At 41.4% G+C, this 21,448-nt stretch overlaps 1 protein-coding gene across 1 annotated transcript in view; it reads right to left on the reverse strand.

Annotated features, from left to right (window-relative positions):
* Positions 1-1,662: 1,662 nt before the first annotated feature.
* Positions 1,663-21,448, reverse strand: part of ANKFN1 (ankyrin repeat and fibronectin type III domain containing 1) — a 372,217-nt gene continuing 352,431 nt past the window's right edge. Inside the window, exons 19-20 of the mRNA XM_014790626.2 lie at positions 17,411-17,624; positions 1,663-2,459 (exon numbers count right to left, since the gene is read on the reverse strand). Coding sequence (XP_014646112.2) covers positions 1,663-2,459; positions 17,411-17,624 — 1,011 coding nt within the window. The remainder of the gene's footprint in view (positions 2,460-17,410; positions 17,625-21,448) is intronic.

The raw sequence follows: 21,448 nt of genomic DNA on the forward strand, positions 1-21,448 counted from the left end.
TTGCTGAGGAAGATTGGCCTTGAGCTAACATTTGTGCCCATCTTCCTCTATTTTGTATGTGGGATGCCACCAAGCATGGCTTGATGAGCAGTACATAGGTCCATGCCTGGGATCCGAAACTGTGAACCCCGGGCTACCAAAGGGGAGCACACGACCTTAACCACTACGTCACTAGGCTGGTCCCCAAATTTGCTTTTTAATTAATTAACTTAGCTTAGATGTCTATTATATGAAATTTGTATTTCCTGGCAACAAAGAGCTCTGTAATATTGGATATCTGTTAAGTAAACGTTGAGAAAAGGAGTTGAATTGGGAATTAGGAGTAGATAGATGATCTGCAAACCAGGTAAGTAGTTTATAGACAATCAAAAGTTGACTAGGTATGTACCAATTCTCAATGGGACAGCCTGCTATAAAGGGAATGGTTCTGGGTTCTGACCTTAACTCTGAGACTGAACTAGCTCTGTGACCTTGAGTAAGTCACTTAACCTCTTTGGGCCTTAATTGCCTCATTTGTAAATGCAAAGACTCTAGACTCTGCTTATTAAGACAGATCATATAGATTGAGTGAGTTTGTGAGATGAGATGCTGGAATTGTCAAGAACTAAGGAATCAAGTGATTCTCTGATCATGACCTTTCTGGTGGCATGGAAGGAAGTTTGTCTTTATTTTTTTAAGAGATTTTATACTCAATGAACCTCCCAAAGAATCTCGATCAGAATCACTGCAGTTTCTTTTCCATGCCTGGGAGGATTTTAAAATGCAGTTTTCTTCTGTTCTAAGTGAGTTCTATGTGTATGGAGTGTTAGAGCTAGAAGGGACCATAAAATTAGTCTGAGTCTTTTCTATAATCCTGGCTTTCACTTAACTCAGCCATCTCCTTGCACCCTGGAATTATATACGGCCCATTTTCACGCTTGAATGGGAGCTGAGTGTGCAGGAAGGGCTGTTTCCTGCTCTATTCTATCTTTGCAAGACAGAGCTAGAGGAGAAGCATCCTCTACTTTTGTTTCTGGAGGTTTCCACACAGCATTAAGTGAAGAAAAATCCTGTCTGAGGCCTACTTAATCAGACCAGTGCTGATGGATAAATTGGATTTGGTGAGCCGCTGAGAACCTTGCACTTTGGAATGACTTGGTTTAGCCGACAGGGAACTCAGGACAAGTCCACTTGACCCTGTGCCCTAGAGACACAACCTGGGCTTCTTTCCCCTAAACTCTTCTAAAGGTTTGGAATGGAGGGAAAAACAATGCTAATCTTATTTTCATCTATAGAACTCCTCCCCATTAATCATAAATTTATGCAAGAGCCCTAAACCCAAAAGTCAGATTACAGAGCCAACTGCAGAACTGAGGGTGGCTCCTTGGGGTGCCCTACCTCAGCCACAAGTGCCACCACCAGGGTGGCATGTTTGAGCCGTTGTGTCCAGGACTCTTGTTGATACAAAAGCTCCTCTGTGCCCTTTGTAGGCTGAACTGGGAATGACACTGGCTCCCCTCCGCCCTGACTCTAAAAAAGAGGGCCTTGAACCTGTAATCTTTGGAATTTTAACACTGAAACCATTTGAAAATGGATGAGGACACCCTGGGGGCAAACTGAGGGTAGAGTGATGGAGGATGCAGGGACTTGCGGTGGAACATGGACAGCCAGTTGTGGGCCTCCCTAAAGCATGCTGCTGAGTATTTCTGACACTGGGGAGGCGGTGGGACCCTCCGGGCTCATCTCTGGGCCGGTGGGGCTGGGCAGGCCAGAGTGGCCTCCAGGGGGCGGGCTCAAGGTGGCCCAGGGCTTTGCGTCCACCAGGGCCGCGGGGTACGGCTCCACGTAAATGCGGCGGATCGAAGGCCTCGGGTCCTGGAGGCTGCTCTTCCGCTCCTCAGGGAGGCTTGCAGCGTGGGCCAGAGCCAGGCCCCGCGGCCCATCAGCGGCAGGTCCGAGCCGCTCGGCCTCCCTGGGCTCCTGGGTCAGGCCACAGGCCCGGGACAGGCGTTGCGTGTAAACGCCCTCGGACAGCAGCATCGACTGCGTCTCGCTGTGCATGCGCAGCCAGCGGTGGTGGCGGCTGAAGCCACCATAGTGCTGGTGCTTGGCCGGCTTCCGCTTTCCCAGGAAGCCCAGCGGCGGCCACACGCCCGGCGCCATCTTGGCGTGGTTCTTCGAGGAGAAGCCCGTGAGGCTCAGGCTGTGGAGGAACTCGGCGCACGAGTGGTCGGCATCGGGCCCTGGGCTCCGGCCCTGGGGCTCCTGGCCCGGCCCCCGCGGAGTCTTCACATCGTGCACCTGCAGGACGTCGGGGGCGCTGCCGCTTAGGCCGCTTAGGGCCTGCTGGGCGATGTCGTGCGACGACAGGTAGACCAGGTCCAGGTCTCGGGGGCTCAGGGCGTCACTGGAGTCATAGTCACTGTCGGTGGGGAGGAAGACTTCTGAGCAGCCTTCTTCATCAGAGCAGGGCTGTGAATCTGCAAAGCCAGAGGCTGAGGTTAGGAAAAAGAGCAACGCTTAGCCGGGCCCTGCTTCCTGGGGGAAGCGTGCCTGTGGTTGAGCCCTCCCCACCTCCCGTGCCTAGAAGGGCCCTGTGTCTCGTTTAATGGTGCGCTCGCACCTCTTGAAATTATTAAAATTTTTGAACAAGGGGCTCCACATTTTCGTTTTGCATAGGGCCCTGTAAGCTACGTATTGGATCCTGTTCTTAGCTTAAGGGAAAGGAAGAGGAACTCTGACAGCGCCAACCTGACAGTAGCAGAAGGGAACACGTCCTCATTCCCCACATGCGATTTTATTATTCACTGGGCATGTGTAGAGAGGATCAAACAGGGAATAGAGCTGGATGTTATTCATTTATTCATTCCCTATTCTTATTTCAGCGATGATTTTTTGCATTTGATAAAGTAGCGGAAACTTAAAAGGGGAAAGGAAGAAGAGAGGATGCCACGGTGGCCCAAGTCAGGGAAACCTGGCTTCAAATCCAAGCTGTCTTACACCTACTTGCTCTGTCACCTTAACTTTTTTGAGCTTCAGTTTTCTTATCTGTAAAATGGAGATGATAATAGAACTGCTTACTTAGGGTGACTGTAAAAAATAAATTGATTATGAATATAAACACTTATCACGTTGTCAGGTGTTTAAAAAGAAAAAAAAAGTAAGGCCAAAGAAAAAAACAAAAACAAGTAAAATCAGAGGCAAAAATAAGCCTCAGAGTGCATACTATGACGACCATAAGTGAGCCACAAGGTTAGTTCTATAGATATTTGTCACTTAATGCACTAGTTGTTTGTATCTTTTCGTCCCCATCAGGTTGTACATTTCTGGAGGGTAAGGACCATGTTAAAATCTTTTGATTTCCCACAGAACTGAGCCCATAGTAGCTACTTGGTAAATATATGCTAATTTTGAAAACATGCAAGTGCTCTTAAAAAGAATAAGAAATCTCTAATCTAGAAATCTGAGGCAATCTCAATCAAAAATCTCTGTATAATTTTTAAATGGAATTTAGTAAATTGATTTTTTTTTTTTTCTGGTGAGGAAGGTTGGCCCTGAGCTAACATCTGTTGCCAATCTTCCCCTTTTTGCTTGAGGAAGTTTGTTGCTGAGCTAACATCTGTGCCAGTCTTCCTCTATTTTGTATGTGGGTCACCTGCCGCAGCATGGCTTGATAAGCGGTGTGTAGGTTTGCGCCCGGGGTCCGAACTTGTGAGTACCAGGCTGCTGAAGCGAAGCGTGCAAACTTGGCCAATATGCTACCAGGCTGGCCCCGGTAAGTTGATTTTTAAATGCATCTGGAAGAGAAAATTTATGAGAAGAGCCAACCTTTCTTTTTTTTTAAGGTACACTAGGGAGGAGCCTGATTTACCAGATATCAAAACATAGTATAGAGCTTTGGTAATTAAAACTTTGCAGTATTGGTGTATAAATGGACAGATGGATCTGTAGAACAGAAAAATAAAGTTCAGAAACAGCCTTAATTCTGTGTGATAATTTAACATATGATAAAGATAACATTTCAAAGTAGGGGAATGAATAGATTATTCAATATATAGTGTTGGGACAATTGGTTACCCCTTTAGCAAAATAATTAGAGAATATCCTACCTCATACCGTATATGAAAATAAATTCCATGTAGTTTAAGTATAACAAGCAAATCCTACAAGTATTAGAAGATAACATGTTTGTAATTTGGGGATGGGAAGGTCTTTCAAAGCAAAACAAAACCCTAGAAGTCAGAAAAGAAGTTACTGATAAATTTGACTACATCAAAGTTTAATACTTTGTAAAATAAGTGATATCATAAACAAAGTAAAAAGGTAAGTGATAGATTGGAAGAAAATAGTAATAATATGTATAACAAAAGATTAATATCCAGAATATATCAAGAACTCCTATAAATCAGTAAGAAGACATTCCAAATGGGCGGAAGATAACCAACATTTCAAAGAATAATTAATACAAATGGCCAATAAACATAATAAAGATGTTCAATCTCAATAGACTATAATTACCACTTAGATAGTAATTAGGGAAACGCAAGTTGAAACAACAATGAGGCATTTTTTGTCCATTCGATTTGCTAAAAATAAAAAGTGATAATCTCATGTGTTAGTGATGTCTGGGAAATCAGGGATGCTCATATAATGATGGTGGGGGGAATATAAACTGGTATAGCTCTTTGGATAGCAATTTGGTAGAATATATTTAAAATGTGCCTATCATTTGTTTCAGCAAGTGCTTTTTTAGATATTTAAGTTTGAGAAATTGTTATTATATATTCATGGAGGCATTTACGAGTTATTTACTGCAGTATGATTTATAATAGTGAAAAACTAGAAATAATCTTGTGGCTGAGACTGCTGTGAAAGGCAGACTGAGAGGCACAGAAGCATTAAGAAAGGAAAAATACGGGCCGGCCCTGTGGCTTAGCGGTTAAGTGCGTACGCTCTGCTACTGGCGGCCCAGGTTTGGATCCCGGGCGCACACCGACGCACTGCTTCTCCAGCCATACTGAGGCCGCGTCCCACATACAACAACTTGAAGGATGTGCAGCTGTGACATACAACTATCTACTGGGGCTTTTGGGGAAAAAAAGGAGGAGGATTGGCAGTGGATGTTAGCTCAGAGCCGGTCTTCCTCAGCAAAAAGAGGAGGATTAGCATGGATGTTAGCTCAGGGCTGATCTTCCTCACACACACACACACAAAAATAAAAAACAAAAAAAGAAAGGAAAAATAGTTTAAGAAAGAAAAATAGCTTACTTGCAAAGTTCTGCAAGGGAGTCCAAATTCAGGACTGGCTTGCTGATTAAAGAATACAGCAGGTATTTAAAGTAAAAACCCACAGAGTGACAAGGTTATAGTTAGTTTGTTCATGGTGGAAAATGAACATGATTATCATAAGAATATTGTAAACTTCAGGGAAAAAATTTGTTTTGTTAAGGAGTCAGTAATTTACACAAATGGGATTAAGGTTTCTTCCCTTTTAGGGACTAGAACCAGATGTAATACTTTTTTTTTTTTTTTTGGTTTGTTTCAGGGTCAGGGTGTGAAGTGGTTCCTTTTTTTCCCCCTCTTTTTCCTGATTATAGAGGATGACGTGTGTGCTTACTCATTGGCAGGGCAAGACTTCAGTTTTGCTCTCTCAGTGCTGGCTGCTACCCAATATCCATTATCCTTTTTTAGTTACAAAATCTTAAATTTTGTTTGAGAGAGCAATGCACTCATGTAAGAGACTACATTTTTCAGCTTCCCTTGCAGCTAGGCATGGTCACGTAACTAAGTTCTGGCCAATGAGATAGAACTGAAAGTATTGTCTGAAATGTCTGGAAGGCTGCATAAAGGGAGCTGGCTTAGGTGGGAGATACGCCATTTTGTTTTTCCTCTTTCCTTCCAGTTGCCTGTAACAAGATGTACTGGCTGGGCTCATGAGGCAACCTTAGAAAAAGAAGTCATGTGCTAGGTTGTGGAGCTGAAAAACGGAAAGTGGTATCTGAAGACAATGGAGTCCACATACCAACCCTGAATTATCTACGTCTAGGCTTTGTTGACACAAGAGAGAAATAAAGTATCTTGTGTTTACAACACTCTTATTTGGGTTTTCTGTAACATGGATCCAAACTTAATCCTAAGTGATGCAAACCTAAGTGTCCATTATTAGGAGAATGGTTTAAAAATTTGGGCACATTCACGCTATGGAATATTATCCAGCAGCTACAAAGAATGAGATCAACCTGTATGTTGTTCTTTAAATAATGGCTACAGAAAAGGGCTCCCTTTTCACTTTTCTGAGTTCAAGTCATCTGTTCAAGTTTTCTCTCAAACATTGCCTTCTTTAAAAAGAATCCCCCAAGTGTCACAGAAAGGATTGCTCACTTGTCTGCACTTCTGTAACACTTTTTGCTCCATTATCCTTTGGCACTTCTCCTTTATAGACTTGTATTATTAGCTTTTTTTTTTTCGTGAGGAAGATCAGCCCTGTGCTAACATCTGCCAATCCTTCTCTTTTTTTGCTGAGGAAGATTGGCCCTGGGATAGCATCCGTGCCCATCTTCCTCCACTCTATATGGGGTGCCGCCACAGCGTGGCTTGCCAAGCGGTGCATCCGTGTGCGCCCGGGATCCAAACCCGGGAACCCCGGGCCGCTGCAGTGGAGTGCCGCACTTAACCGCTTGTGCCACCGGGCTGGCCCCTATTAGCTCTCTTTTTTCGTGCAAATAGAACATCCTGGTTTCCTGGTTAGACTGGAGGCCTCTTAGGGCAAAGATATTTAATTAATTAATTCCTTCAACAATGAAGATTCTGTTTTGCTTGAGCTCCTGCTGTAACAGAAACACTGTGCTTGGTGCCTGAGTGAATATAAAATTAATAAGAAATGATCTGTCTCCAGGGAGTTTGCTGTTTTAATGGAAGTATAGAGCATGTATGCATCTATGAGACTGTGGAAGAACATACATTTTATAAGAGAAGTTTAGCAAATAAGGTTTATAGGAAAGAGATCACATTTTATTGGGACAGGATTGATAAAAATACTATATCATCTCTTATTTATTTTTTCCCTCCATTCATTCATCTCTGTTCTCTGTCTATATTAATTTATTTCTTCATCCACTTTCAAAAAGTGATTTATGGCAGCTTTTAATAATAAGTATGCAAACGATGATGAGAGGATTAGAAACCAGAGAGAAAGAGGAAACAGTACAAGTAGTCCTGTTTGGCTACAAAATGGGAGCAGGAATGGAATTTTGGGAAAATGAGGCTACAAAAGTAGGATGCCAGCAATTGCACTCTTGGGAACTTATCTTTAAAAAATTAAGGCTTATTTTCACGCACAAACTTGTACGTGAACGTTCACAGCAATTTTATTTGTATTAGCCCCAACTTGGAAACTACCCAGATGTTCTTCAGTGGATGAGTAGTTAAACAAACTGTGGTCCATCAATACCATGGAATACTACTCATCAGTAAAAGTAAAGAATTCCATTTATGTAACATTCTTGAAATATAGAGATGAAGAACAGATTAGTAGTAGCCGGGGGTAGGGATGTGGGAATGGGTAAGGCTATAAAGGGGTAACAGAGGGAGTGTTGTGGTGATGTTACAGCTGGGTATCTTGATTATGGTGGTGATTATCCAAAGCTACACGTATGATACAGTTGCAGAGAGCTATGCCATTAAGCCTGCATGCTTGTGTGTGTATGCATGCACACACACATGCGCAAGTGTATGTATAACAGGTGAAATCGAGATAACCTCTGTGGACTATACCAGCTTCTTGGTCTTGATATTGTACAAGAGGTGTGTAAGATGTTAACATTCCGGAGGGGCTGGGGGAAGGGTACAGGGGAATTCCTGTACATTTCTTTGCAACCTAACTGTTTTTATAATTATTTCAAAATAAATGGTTAAAAGTGGGAATTTAATTTTTTTTAAAAGGTAGGGTGGATCCGGAGGAGAGTAGTGAATGCCTAGATAAGGAGTTTGTACCTAATTTTGTAGCCAATTGGTAGTAGTTATTGACAAATTTTGAAGAAGTAGTGGACAAGATAAGAGCTGTGATTTAGGATAATTATGTAGCAGGTAGGATGTAAAATGAACTGGATGAGGAGGAAACAGACAGCCAGGAGGCCAGCTAAGAGGCTGTGGTCCAAGTTATGTTTCCTTTAAATATTTATCTTTTTCAGGTTGTGGGGCTAAGCAAGAGTGGTGGTTATGTAGAGGAAAATAGAAATCCAGAAAAGTCATTCATTCAAAGATGTTTATTGTGCACCTATTTTGTGCTAGACAGACATGGTCTCTGCTTTCAAGCAGCTCATAGAGGGTGGATTAGACAATCAATAAATCAGAAAATACATAAGATTAATTTCAGATAGTGCAAAGTTCTATGAAGAAAATGAAACTGGCTCTCATTTAGAGAATGACTTGGGAGGAAGCTTCTTTTGATAAGGTAGCCAGAGGAGGAATCTCTGTAGAAAAGGGAGTCTAGGTGAGCCTTCAATGATCAGAAGGAACCAGCTCTGTGAAAGTTTTAGGGAAGAGTGTTCCACACAACTTGGAGAAGCAAGTGCAAAGGTCCTGAAGGGACTACAAGCTTTCAAGCTTCAGTGCTTGGAAGAAAGGAGTAGCGTTAAACCAGGGGAGTTAAATTGTAGCAGTGGATTTTGGCAGGGTGGCAAGGTGGAAGAGATGATAAATTTAATTTAGGATAGATTGAGCTTGAGGGATGGGCCGAAACATCCAGGAGGAGATGGAATGGGAGCCTGGTGGGGTAGCAAGGTGAAGGAACATGTTTGTGGGTAAAGAAGAAGGAACCATTGGAGAGGGAACTGTTGAAGATATAAGAGTGGTAGGTTGATGGATATAACAAGGAGGGGTGATCACTTGCGAGCACCAGCGCTGGCATTGGTCTTCAGTGAAAAAGACAGAAGGACACATGGTTAGGGAAGAAGATAGATATAAAGGGATTTTCAAGTTAAAAGGAGACAACTGGATAAAGGCTTGGGATGAATGACTTTGATATTCTTAAAACAAGTTTTAGACAATACTTTCCCTTATCTTTAATGGGAAAAATTGGGCATCACAAATAACAGGGTCTCAGAACTGTTGGTTGTTTTTGATGATGGCAGTGATAGGTGCCATAGGGGTGATGAGGAAGAGAGGTTAACTGAAGATTCAAAATTGGGCTGGAAATAAGATCCATGCAGAAAATTGATAATTGACTTTAGTTGAAGTTTCTTCTCTGTTTATCTGATCACTGTTGTTTATTCAGCTGTCCACATGCATTCATTTGTGTCCACAATAATAACAACAATACCTGATATTTACTTAATGCTTACTGTGGGCCAGCCGTTATGCTAAGTGCTCTAGGTGGTTTATCCTATTTAATGCTTACAACAATTCCCATTTTGCAGATAAAAATACTGAAGTTTAGGCTTATTAAATTTTCCAATTCATATAGCTGAGAAGTGGCAGAATAGGAACGCACATGCAGATTTGTCCCACTCTAAAGCCCTGCTGTATTGCCATTTACCTTAGCATTTCCATGGCTTTTCATGGAAGCTTCCTGAGGGCTGGGACCTGGTTCATCTAATCCACTTTGTGTGGTACCCACACAGTTATATTAATTAGGCTCTTAGTTGCGGCTGGAGAAACATATTAGGTCTTGTATTAGTTTCCTGTGGCTGCTGTAACAAATTACCACATACTGGGTGGCTTAAAACAACAGAAACTTATTCTCTCTCAGCTCTGGAAGCCAGAAGTCTGAAGTCAAGGTGTCAGCAGGGCTAAACTCCCTCTGGAGGCTCTAGAGGAGAATACTTTCTTGCCCCTTCCAGCTTCTGGTGGCTGTTGGCATTTTTTGTGGCTGCATCACTCCAATCTCTGCTTCTGTTTTCACATGAACTCTTTTTCTCTCTCTTATAAGGACACTTGTCTTTGGATTTAGGGCCCACCCGGATAATCTAGGATGATCTCATCTCAAGATCCTTAATTACATCTGCAAAGACCCTTTTTCCAAATAAGGTCACATTCACAGTTCTGAGGGTTAGGACATGAACATATTTTTTGGGGGGCCACGGTTCAAACCACTAGAAGTCTGATAGTAAAAATGACTGTAACTAGAAGCAACTGCTGAGGAGTTTGTGATACTTTCTTCTTCTTTCCAGCCGGTAGTCAGGTCAAGCACTCCACAAGAGCAGTTTGCACTTTGTCCTCTCAGCATACGTTGAGCATGTCCACTCATGCTCAAATAGCGAGCATTTATTGTTTGCAGGGGACTAAGGAGTATATGAAAGTGTGCTTTAAAGGGCTGACGTTCTAATATTGCAATGGAGCATCATATTTTAAGATTCAGTCTCTCAGGAAGAGCCTGTGCTGATTTCCCCAGGTGAAGTTAGTTGCTCAGTTCTCTTGGCTCTTACTGCATTTTATATCTTTGTTACTGCATTTATCAAGGTTTATTACAAATTATTCATTTGCATGTTGATCTCCCTCATTGAACTATGAACTCTAGAGGGCATGAACTGTGTCTTATTCATTTCTGCTTAGTAAATGTTGAAGTCAGTCAGTGAAGGAAGGGACTAAAGAAGTCAAGCAAAGGAACATGTAGAATCTTCTGTATTTCCAAGATCATCTAATCTGAACATGACGTATCAGCAGACCATGAGGACCTCCTAACTAGACTGTGACTTAATCATCATTGTATTATTAGCCTCTTGTGCTGTATCTAGTGCATACAAGGCTCTCAGCAAAGTATGTTGAGTTGAATTGAAACTAAAACAAGTATGGAAATCTGGGGGCATAAAGAGTAGTGTGATTTGACTGCCTTTTAAAAACAATAGTGAAAGCAACCTGAAAAGATCTAATTTACTTAATCTGCCATCAAAATTCCTGAAAACAATCACCTAAATCATTTTGCTTTATATTTGGTGATACTTAAACATCAGCCCAGTTGTAGCAGAAAGAGCAACTGTCTTAAAATTAGACAAACCTGGCCTAAAGTCCTGTCTGAGTATATACTATGTATATGATCTTGAGAAAATCACTTAGCCTCTCTGAACTTTTCTTCATCTGTAGCATGTAGGTAATTACATTACCTATCTTTCATAGGTACTTGAGGATTAAATTAGTTTGTTAAAAATACTTCAAGTGCCATACAAACAGAAGGTATTAATATTATTGAGATCTTTTCCATCCTTAAATAGAGAATAACTAGAAAACATGTTTAGAGGTGACTCATTAAAATACAAACCAGTAATCAGAAAAACTTCAAGATTTTACTGTGAGAATGCTGGTGATAATAAAGGAGAACAATAATTTCTTGTATGGTGTCTTGTGTTGGTGATGATCTAGTCCAGTACTGTATTTCCCAACATAGCAGTGAATTAGCAAATGATATAACTTCTTTACTATAGCTCCCAGGAGCAAGGGAGATAGGAGATAAATCAAGAGAAGAGCTAGTTATAATTGTAGTAACTCAGGAAGGAGATGAAAAAGGGCTTGGGTATGGAGTAGTAAATATTATCTTGTAGGTTCATGGACCCACGCTTGGGAAACACTGCTCTAGTGGGAATCTAAATATTTGACTTCCATGGTGGTTGTATTATTTATTATAAGACTTAGTGGAACCTATTGCTTAGAGTGGGATACCCCTCCCAGAACAAGCTGGGAAAATCTCCAGGATGCCAGCCAGGGCACTGAGGAGAATTTCCACGGACTTAGGCCACTGCCACTCCCTCCCTTCCTGGAAAAGAATGCAAAGTGCAGCTTCCATCCCCAGATCCAGGCCATATGCTCCATTAAGCATTGTAGGTGCCTTGCCCGGTTGTTATTTTAATAAACCTGGTTGTGCTCCTCAATTTCCCTTAGAGGGCCCACTGGGCAGGCCAGCAGTGGTAGAACCTTGTGTTTCCCCTCTGGTTGACCCAGAAGCTGTTTGATGAAAGTTCTGTCCATAGTATTAGTGCTGGCTTAGGAAGTTGGGCTTTGTTGCCATTGTAATGGGTGTTGCAACTCCTGGTCTCTGTGGATCCGGCCAACAACAGCAGAGTGGAGTTTTGAGGGCGTTATGGGGAGATGACATTTCAGGAAAGAATAATTGATTTAAAGCTATTGCTTTTCTCTTGAAGGCAGGGGGCATGGCAGGACAGAAGGAAAACAATAATAAGCAGTATTTGCCCTAAAAATATCTATCATCTTCACATTTTTAATGTATCACTGTCCAAATTTGTATTTTTTTTTGTGCTTCATTGAGTCTATTTCCACTGTGTTTGGGTAGAATTTAAATAACTTATAAATAAAGAATTTTAATAAATCTCTCATCAGGCCTTGGATAGAACCTCAGGGTTTGTTCACCTTCTAATTTCCCAAGAGAGATAACATCTTCAGACTCCTGTTGATTTTTTGAGCTGTTTAGTTTATTCCACAGTGTACTTAACATCATCTGGGAAAAGGTTACCCGGAAGATTTACATTTGGAAGATCAGGATAATCTTCAAATGCATCTGAAGGAAATAACGCCCCCCTCCCCTTTGTTGCCTCACCCATTCGTCACTAGGAGAAATAGCAGTATCGGAAAAAAAAATTGCTGCTGCCTGTGACCACTATACCCACAGAAAAGGAGTGGGAGAGAAAATACCCATGTGATGGACCAGATCATTCCACCCCCTGCCTTGAGCTGCCTTTTCTAGGAGCCAACTTTCCCCCTGGGTCCTTGGGAGATGCTTAATTTTAATTGACTCAGAGGAGTTCTACTTTGCGTTTGAAAACCACACAGAAATGGGAAGTAAGTTAAAGAGTTCCACTTCCCCACCCCCCACCCCTGCCCTAGCACACACAGATACACACAAACAAATCCAAGGTACTCAGTAGCCTTAAAACAGAATCTTGGTGTGGCACCAGAGGCTGGGTTTGTGAGAGTCTCTGTATTTCCATCAGGCTCCTCAGAAGTTAGGTGAACCCTACCCACACGGAATGGAGTTGTGTTGCAGACTTTGCCCTATAGTAACCCAGTGGGAATATTTCTGTAAATTGGATTTTTTCCTCTTCATAAATGGTTTCTAAACAATTAAAAGTAGTTACACTAGTGGAGAGGACAGAGTATGCAGGAGTAGATTACATCACTCTGAAATGCTTTTGCTTTTGTGAGGTGATAGGACAGTAAATGTTTCTCCCAGCTCTGAACAGTTTCCTTGTCACTGGGTTCCATTTTTCATTTGCTGCCCTCCACATCTTTGTGTTTCACAGCTCATGGAATCTTGGCCTCAGAGAAATAAATGGACCCAAGAGAGAGTTATATTTTAAGAAACAGAATGATGATCGCTCACATTTTAAGTTAATAATAAAGTCCGAATGTAATTGGCCAGATCCTCACAGCAGGGAGTGTGTGTAACCCGTCATCTGGCCAGTGTGAGAGTTTGGCACTTCTGTGGCATAGGAGAGGCCATCCTCAGAAGGGGACCACTTAGGACCCTGTGGCCAAGAGAAGATTAAACATTGGGAAAGTTCTGTGAGCAGAGAGGGCAGACAAGGCCTGTGAAGGTGGAAGTAGATTTGAAGAGTTGTCTGTAGAATTATGTGAATTGTGGAACAACAGAGGGCATATCTATCCTGCCTTTAAAAAATGCCCTTTTCACCCTATACCTCTCTAGCTACTGCCCTCTCTCCCTTCTCTCTTTCACAGCCAAGATTTCGAAGAGTGTGTCCTTACTGGTCCCACTTCTTTACCTCAATTTACTCTCTGATCTACTTCGGTTTGGTTTCTATTTCCTTCCCTTCACAAACTGCTATCATCAAGATTACTGATTACTGATAACTTCCTTGTTGAAAACAAAACAAAACAAAACAATAGAAGCTTTTCAGTTTTGTTTAACCTCTCACCATCTTTTGACATGCTTCAATTTCTGTGACACTACTCTCTTGTTTTTTATCTTCTTCCTCTGGTTGTTTTTTCTTAGTCTAAAAAGTCTTACTGTTCCATTCCATGGGGAGCCTTCCATATTCTCCTCTTCTTACTCTAAATACTCACTCCAGGGGATCCCAAGCATTTCATAGCTACGTCATTCATATGTCAACAATTCTTTTTTCTTTTTTTTTTTTGTGAGGAGATCAGCCTATGCTGACATCTGCCAATCCTCCTCTTTTTTTGCTGAGGAAGATTGGCCCTGGGCTAGCAGCCGTGCTCATCTTCTTCCACTTTATATGGGACACTGCCACAGCATGGCTTGCCAAGCAGTGCATCGGTGTGCACCTGGGATCCGAACCGGTGAACCCCCGGCGGCCGCAGCGGAGCGCGCGTGCTTAACTGCTTGCGCCACCAGACCGGCCCCAACAATTCTTAAATCTATATTATTAGTCCAGTTCTCTTTCCTGAGCTCCAGACCCCATACATCCCCTTTTCCCCTGAACGTTTCTTTTTTTTTTTTTTTTTTTTTTTTTAAAGATTTTATTTATTTATTTTTTCCCCCAAAGCCCCAGTAGATAGTTGTGTGTCATAGCTGCGCATCCTTCTAGTTGCTGTATGTGGGGCCTTGACCTCAGCATGGCCGGAGAAGCAGCGCGTCGGTGCGAGCCCGGGATCCGAACCCGGGCCGCCAGCAGTGGAGCGCGCTCACTTAACCACCAAGCCACGGGGCCGGCCCTGAACGTTTCTTTTTGTGTTGAATGTCCCGAAGCTAACTCAAATTCAACATGCCCAACCACCCAAGCTTGTTTCTCCTCCTATCTAATGTTTTTTTGGTAAATGGTATGAAATCCTGAGGCACTCAAGCCGGAAAACTTGGTATCTTTTCTGTTCATATCTTCCTAATTGATCTCCCTGCTTCCAATATTGTCCCCCTATGGTCTCTTCATCCAACAGCCAGATTTGATTTTAAAGAGTAATTCAGATCATATCAATCCTTACTTAAAAGTTTTCAATGCCTTTCCATCACAAGTGGAATAAAATCCAGACTTCTTACCGTGGCCCTGCCTGATCTGGCCCCTGCTTTTTTCTCTACCCTCTCTCTCACCACTGGCCCCTTTGTTTACTCTGCTCGATGACTTTGGCCTTCTTTCCAACCCTTACCCACCTCAGGGCCTTTGCTGTTTTGTTGCCTGGAATATTCCAACTCCAGGTCTTTGCATTACTGGCTCCTTTTTCTTTGGTTGGTTCAAATGTAACCTTCGTAATAGGTCTCTGCTGATCATCGTAGTGAATTCAACACTCTCCCTGCCCACGCTGATTGCTGTTTTGTATTGTACATTGGAATTTTCACTATCTGAAACTCTCATGTTCGTTTATGTTTTCCTTGTTTGTCATTCTTTCTATAATGTAAGCTCTATGGGAGCAGATACTTTGCTTTGTTTATTATTATATCCCTGTTACCTCGAAGAGTGCCTGTAACATAGTAGGTAACCAATAAATTTTTTTTTTAGTGAAAGAAACACAGAATGAACAATATTCTTAGATCCTGAGTTCAGCCAGACTGCTTGCAGTTTCCTGAACTATGACGTGGTTGCACATTCTGCTTCCTCTGGCTATACTGCTCTCCTCTTTCCTCTTTTTCAGCTAAACTCCTGCTTATCCTTCTGTACTTGACTTTGTCACTTCCTCCAGGAAGCTCTCTTTGATCTTATGAGTTTACGGTTAACACCTACAATAGACTCCATAGCACCTTATACATATCCTCAACATAGCACATATGCAATTACCATGACATTTTTTGTTAATGTATCTGTCTCCTCCATTAGACTAGCTTCTGGCAGGGATGGTATGTTATTTGTATCCCCAGCCCAGTGAGAATCTATAAAAATACACTTGAGAAACTCTTATTTAAACAATTCTTTTGTTGAATTCTTTGGTAAATCATAGAATGAAAATTAGCTGTCTCTCAAGTTCTTCCACTTGCCAAGTTTTGATTTTTAGACATTGAAGTTTTTAAAACATAGGAGCTTGGGGCAGGCCCCGTGGCGCAGCGGTTAAGTGCACGCGCTCCACTGGTGGTGGCCTGGGTTAGGATCCCGGTCATGCACCAAGGCACCGCTTGTCAGGCCATACTGTGGCGGCGTCCCACATAAGGTGGAGGAAGATCGGCACAGATGTTAGCTCAGGGCCAGTCTTCGTCAGTAAAAAGAGGAGGATTGGCATGGATGTTAGCTCAGGGCCGATCTTCCTCACAAAAAAATAAAACATAGGAGCATACACAAAGTTACTTATAAAAAAGGCTCATATCGCCACTAAAGTTTTCTATAATAAGAATAATAACATTAAATATGATACCTACAATTTATTGTCTATTATATACCATGCATCTCTGACATAGATTGTCTTATTCACAAGTAACTTTTCAAGGTGTAGATATTATTATTCTCATTTTATGTGGAATAATAATATCCACATAAATTTCCACATTTTATGTGGAAACTGAGGCTCAGATGTAATAATCTGTTCAGGCTGATATAGCTAGTAAAACAAAGCTGGGATTTGAATCCAGGTCTCTTGATTTCTAAGCCCAAGCTCTTTCTGCTACACCATGCTGCCCTCTATGGGACAAGCCCACAATTCAGAACTGTTTATTAAAAATATCAATTATTGTTCTTGTAAAGCTTACAAAATTGGAGCTCTTATAAGCTATAGAATCAAGAAAGATCCTTTGAATGCCATTATTTTAATTGACTAGAAAACTGGCACTAGTTTCAATATGTCCTAGGCAAGAGCATTATATTGCCTTTGACTGGTGTGCTTTCTCTCTGTTTATATGCACAAAGGTGTTTGTAGAAATTTGTGTCAACCCAGCCGTGTTTTTGTGCTTAGCATTTGCCATGTAAACTCAAACTTAATTACCAAGAGTGAAGGTGACTTGCTAGCTTATCTGTAAGTTGTCTCCTGCTTGCTGTGTCCGTGATGAGGCCAACTCACTTATTTGGCCTCAGGCTCAGGATTCTGATTTATCCAGGGTTTCTCTCTTTCCCATCTCCCACCCCAGGACATTGGTGCCATGTGGGTGGGAAGTTTGCCCTGAACTCTTACCCAGGGTGAGGCCTACTTCCTGCCTCATCCCTGTCAGCCCCTATTTACTAGAGGCCTGTTCTCTTTCCTTCCTTGGTTTTGATCAGATTCCCTCGGCTGACTTGGCCCTCACGTGGCACCGCAGCCGTCTCCATTCTGGATTTCTGAAGCCTCATCCCTGCTCTGTGTCCTTTTGGAAGCTTGGGCTAGGACTGGACTGAATTTTCCCCATCCTTAAATGGAGCTGATCTCAGGTTATTGCTCTAGTTTCCTACCCCTCCACTGTTGTGATTTTGTTCCCTCTATGCTTTTAGACTCTTACCACTGAGCAGTGTTTCCTACTAGTCGCTGGGACCTATGCCTCAGCAGAAAAGAAGCTCGTCAGTGGAGATAGGACCAAGAATCTGATAACTGAAACAGAACTTCAGATCTTATTGCTTACCACTCACTGCCTTTCTTCTGTGCATCTCTGGGGATGGGAATGGTGATGGAAGACAGTCTATATGTGATGATGTAGAGTTGATTTTCTTTAGGTTCTGCTCATCTGAGGGGTCTATCAGCTTAGTGATGGGTAAACCACAAACTGGTTGTTTGTATCTTGCATACTGTAGAGCATCCATGATCCATCTCATTTCACGCCAAACTTCATCTATTTGCTTTGGAATAAAATGGTAGAAGACATTAAGTTATCAAACAGGTATTAAAAAGGAGTAAGTTTTCTTGAGAGTTCAAGATGATACATTTTCCTTGGTAGTGGTTTTGAGCAAGAATAAAATATTTTCAACATAGGTTTGCTAAGCCAGAAAATACCTCTTTATAATCTCTTGCATATTTTTACCTGAGAGGCTATGTCATTTAGTGCAAATAGTGGAAGACCTGGATTCCAGCTGGGATCCACCACTTATTAGCTCCGTAATAAACTCTGGCAAGTCATTTGGCCTCTCTGAGCCTTAATTGCCTTATTTGTAAAATGTGGACAAAACATCACAGGACTGTTATGATGATTGGATGAGATGATAAATTTGAAAGTGCTTTGTAAAACTGCAGGGTACATTTCTTACACATATGAAATGTTATTAATTCTAAGCATATGATGAAATAGTTCTCATTACTATATTGTGGGAAAGGCATCGGATAAAGTCTTAATTTCAGAATACTTGAAGAAAGAAATATAGTTTTAGTTATTCTGTATGAACTGGAAACACAAAGCATTACTGGAATATTTTGCTAAGCAGAGATTCTTGGACCTATTTTAATAGAAAAGAAATAACTTTATTATTAAACTTATTACTTTCTTACATATAAAATAAGTGCTTCTCAAATAAAAAACAGCTTATTCCTAAGTAATTTAAACATCCTTATATTTTTAGGGTAGCCCATTTTAGATTGTTACCATTTTGATTTCTGGGTTACCAAAGTGATTTTAACAACATTTTCACTATAAAGTAAAATAGTTGTTTTTCTGAAGCCTATTAGTGAAAAAGTCACCATATTTTTGTGTCTGCCTCTGTAGATGACAGATATTTTCCCAGAACTTAATAGATACTGTCCGTGAACTTTCTGGTTATTCTGACTCTCTCCAAAGAGGGGCTGTTAGTCACACATTTTTTTCATGGGACCCTGGAGCTTATGATAGGTTTTGCGTCTAATTTTACTGGGTGTCTTGGGCAAGCCATTAACTTTTTCAGACCCATTTACTCAACTGTAAAAAGAGGAGGTTGGGCTAGATGATGTCTAAGGTCCCTTCCAGCTCTGACACTTTATGATTTATTTTTGAAGAACATTTGGAAAGTTGATGTCACGCAACTTCCAGGGAGAAGGTGTTCATTGTATGAATACTGCAAGGTTAAGATCTCTCTGATTGTAGAAGATTTAAAGATAAGGGACTACCTAGTGTTCTATTTTATTTTCAAAATTCCTTCGTAGGGCCTTAATCTGTACTTAAAGTATACTCTTTAAAGAATATCCACAAACTTGGTGCTCCCAACAAACACAGAGTAGAGTCTGAAACTGTGAAAATATGCCATGTTCAGAGTGACAGGCAAGCTAGAGTCAAACTAGTGAATGGCACTGTGTGGTCAATAGCTGTTTTCTCTTGCTTTCTAGTCCTGTTCTGTCCTGGGGTGACAGGACTTGGCAGAGTATTAAGGGCTGGTAATGAAAGCATGAGATTTAGCTTCAGGCTTTGTTAGGTAGTGAGTTGGGCAAGGAGTACAGCAATGAGCAGGCTTATGAGGAGGTACTGAGCATTGTAAAAGGAGAAATCTGAAGTTTAGCAGGGTAAAGCCAAAGTAGGAATCCCAGAGAAGACTCGGACAAATTTTCTTGATGGGATTGTTGCTCTCTCATCTGGCTTTTATTGGTCCTACCTCATGCAGCATACTCTTGTCTCAAATTTTAAGGCACTACATGAGTGTGGACAGCTTTTACAGTGCCTGCCAAGGACCTGGACTGTGCTTTTATATCTTTTACTCTGGATTGGGCAAAGAGTAGGTATTCAATAAATGATTGCTCAGTGAATGAATGAATGAATGAATGATTACCTAATTCTGTAGATCTTTACCCTTGAACAGAGTTATTATGAGGATTAAGTAAGATAATGTAGATGAGTGCACTTTATAAACTGTACATTGTTATAAAGTTTTCAGTTATTACAATGACAATCATGATTATTGTAGTGGGCCGAATATGGCTCCCAAAAGATATGTCTATGTCCTAATCTCTGGAACTTGTGAATATTACCTTATATGAAAAAAGAGTAAATATTACCTTGTGTGGCAACAGATATGATTAAGTTAAGGATTTTGAGAGGAGGAATTTATCCTGGATTATCTGGGTGTGCCCTAATTCCAATGACAAATGTCCTCATTAAGACATAAGAGTAAGGCAGAGGGAGATTTGGCAGACAGAGGAGAAGGAGGCAATGTGACCTCGGAAGCAGAGATTGAAGTGATGTTGCCATAAATCCAAGAATGACAACAGCCACTAGAAGCTGGAAGAAGCAGAGAACAGATTCTCCCCTAGAGCCTCCAGAGGGAGTGCGGTCCTGCCAACACCTTGATTTCAGATTTCTGGACTCCAGAACTGTGAGAGAATGATTTCTGTTGTTTTAGCCACCCAGTTTGTGGTAATTTGTTACAGCAGCCCTAGGAAACTAATACAATAAATAGTAATAATCCACTTATTCTCTTTGGATAAGATTGCTTTAGCCGTATTGCTGAGGATGGATAGTGAGATTTAGTGTGGAAATTTTTAAAATTATGTGTAGAAACAATGTTTACTTCTTAGTTTTTCTCAGTGATGAAGTGAAGAGGTATTAACTGAAGAAAATTAAAAACACAGGTACTGGGAGGCCTGTGGACTGAGTTTAACAGACTTAGCTAAGTAGCTCTAAAACAAGTACAATTTTCACCCATTTCACCTTATACTGTTGATCTAAAAATAACTGACAACATAATCCCCCTGATTTTAAGGTCCAAATTCAGCTTCTAAAGACTTGCTGACACATTTTTAAAAAGAAAGACCATGAACTCCCTATGTCTGTTGGTTAAAAGTTCTGCATCCATTTCTCACTGTGCCCTTTAAAAATTTCGGTTTTCATCCCATAAATTACACCCGTTTCTCTGTACTCAGGCAAGATAATATTTTTATTAAAATGTAAAGGTGATTGGTTTTTTCACAGCGCAGTTACAAGGTGCTTGAGGGGATGATAGATTGGCTATATTTAATGAGCTGTGTTTCTATTACAGCTTAGGAGCATTTGAAACATTATGGTATATAAATTATAGCCTAATTGCCCTTTAGGCTCTAGCAGCTCAAAATATGCCAAGCTTTAAGTCTCTGCACTTTGACATTTCTGCTGCATGTGCTGTCTATAAAGCCTCTATACCTTATCTATGATTTTCTACGCCTCCTCTGTCACAGCCCTCCCTCTTTCTGGCTGTACTCCTTGGCTTCTTTTCCTCACTGTATTTACATAGACTCCCTTGCTCTTTACAATGTTTGGTTTGTGTAGTGACTTCAACACTGTCTTAGATCTGGAATCATACAAATGCTCTCACGGCTGGTGGTTGCCTCGGCAGGTTATGGTGTGTGGTAGGCTGAGCTGTGAACGCCAATGGGTGAGTGGCTGCAGCTGGTTTTCATTCTGAGCAAGAGAGACTGAGAAGCCCAACATGGATAAGGGGAGAGATGATATCACGTTCACTCCAGTCAGTGAAGTTATCCACGTTGGATGGAGCATGGCAGTTCAGTGAAGGCTATGGGTGCAGGGAGATGGTCTGGTTTTACCCTGGCTAAGAGGTGATTTTTTGAACCCTTTGAGAATTGGCTTTTATCCAAGTCTGTGTGTACCTGGCTGGCTGGAATGAGAATATGTAAAGGGGGCTCTCAAGTTACCTGCTTTGGGAGACCAGAGCAGGCTAGAACTTTGAAGAATTCCTGGCCTGGCCTGCCTTTATCCATCCCACTTAATGATGTG

This window comes from Ceratotherium simum, chromosome 16 (genome assembly GCF_057802395.1).
Source record: "Ceratotherium simum simum isolate JZ-2026a chromosome 16, ASM5780239v1, whole genome shotgun sequence".
NCBI lineage: Eukaryota > Metazoa > Chordata > Mammalia > Perissodactyla > Rhinocerotidae > Ceratotherium > Ceratotherium simum.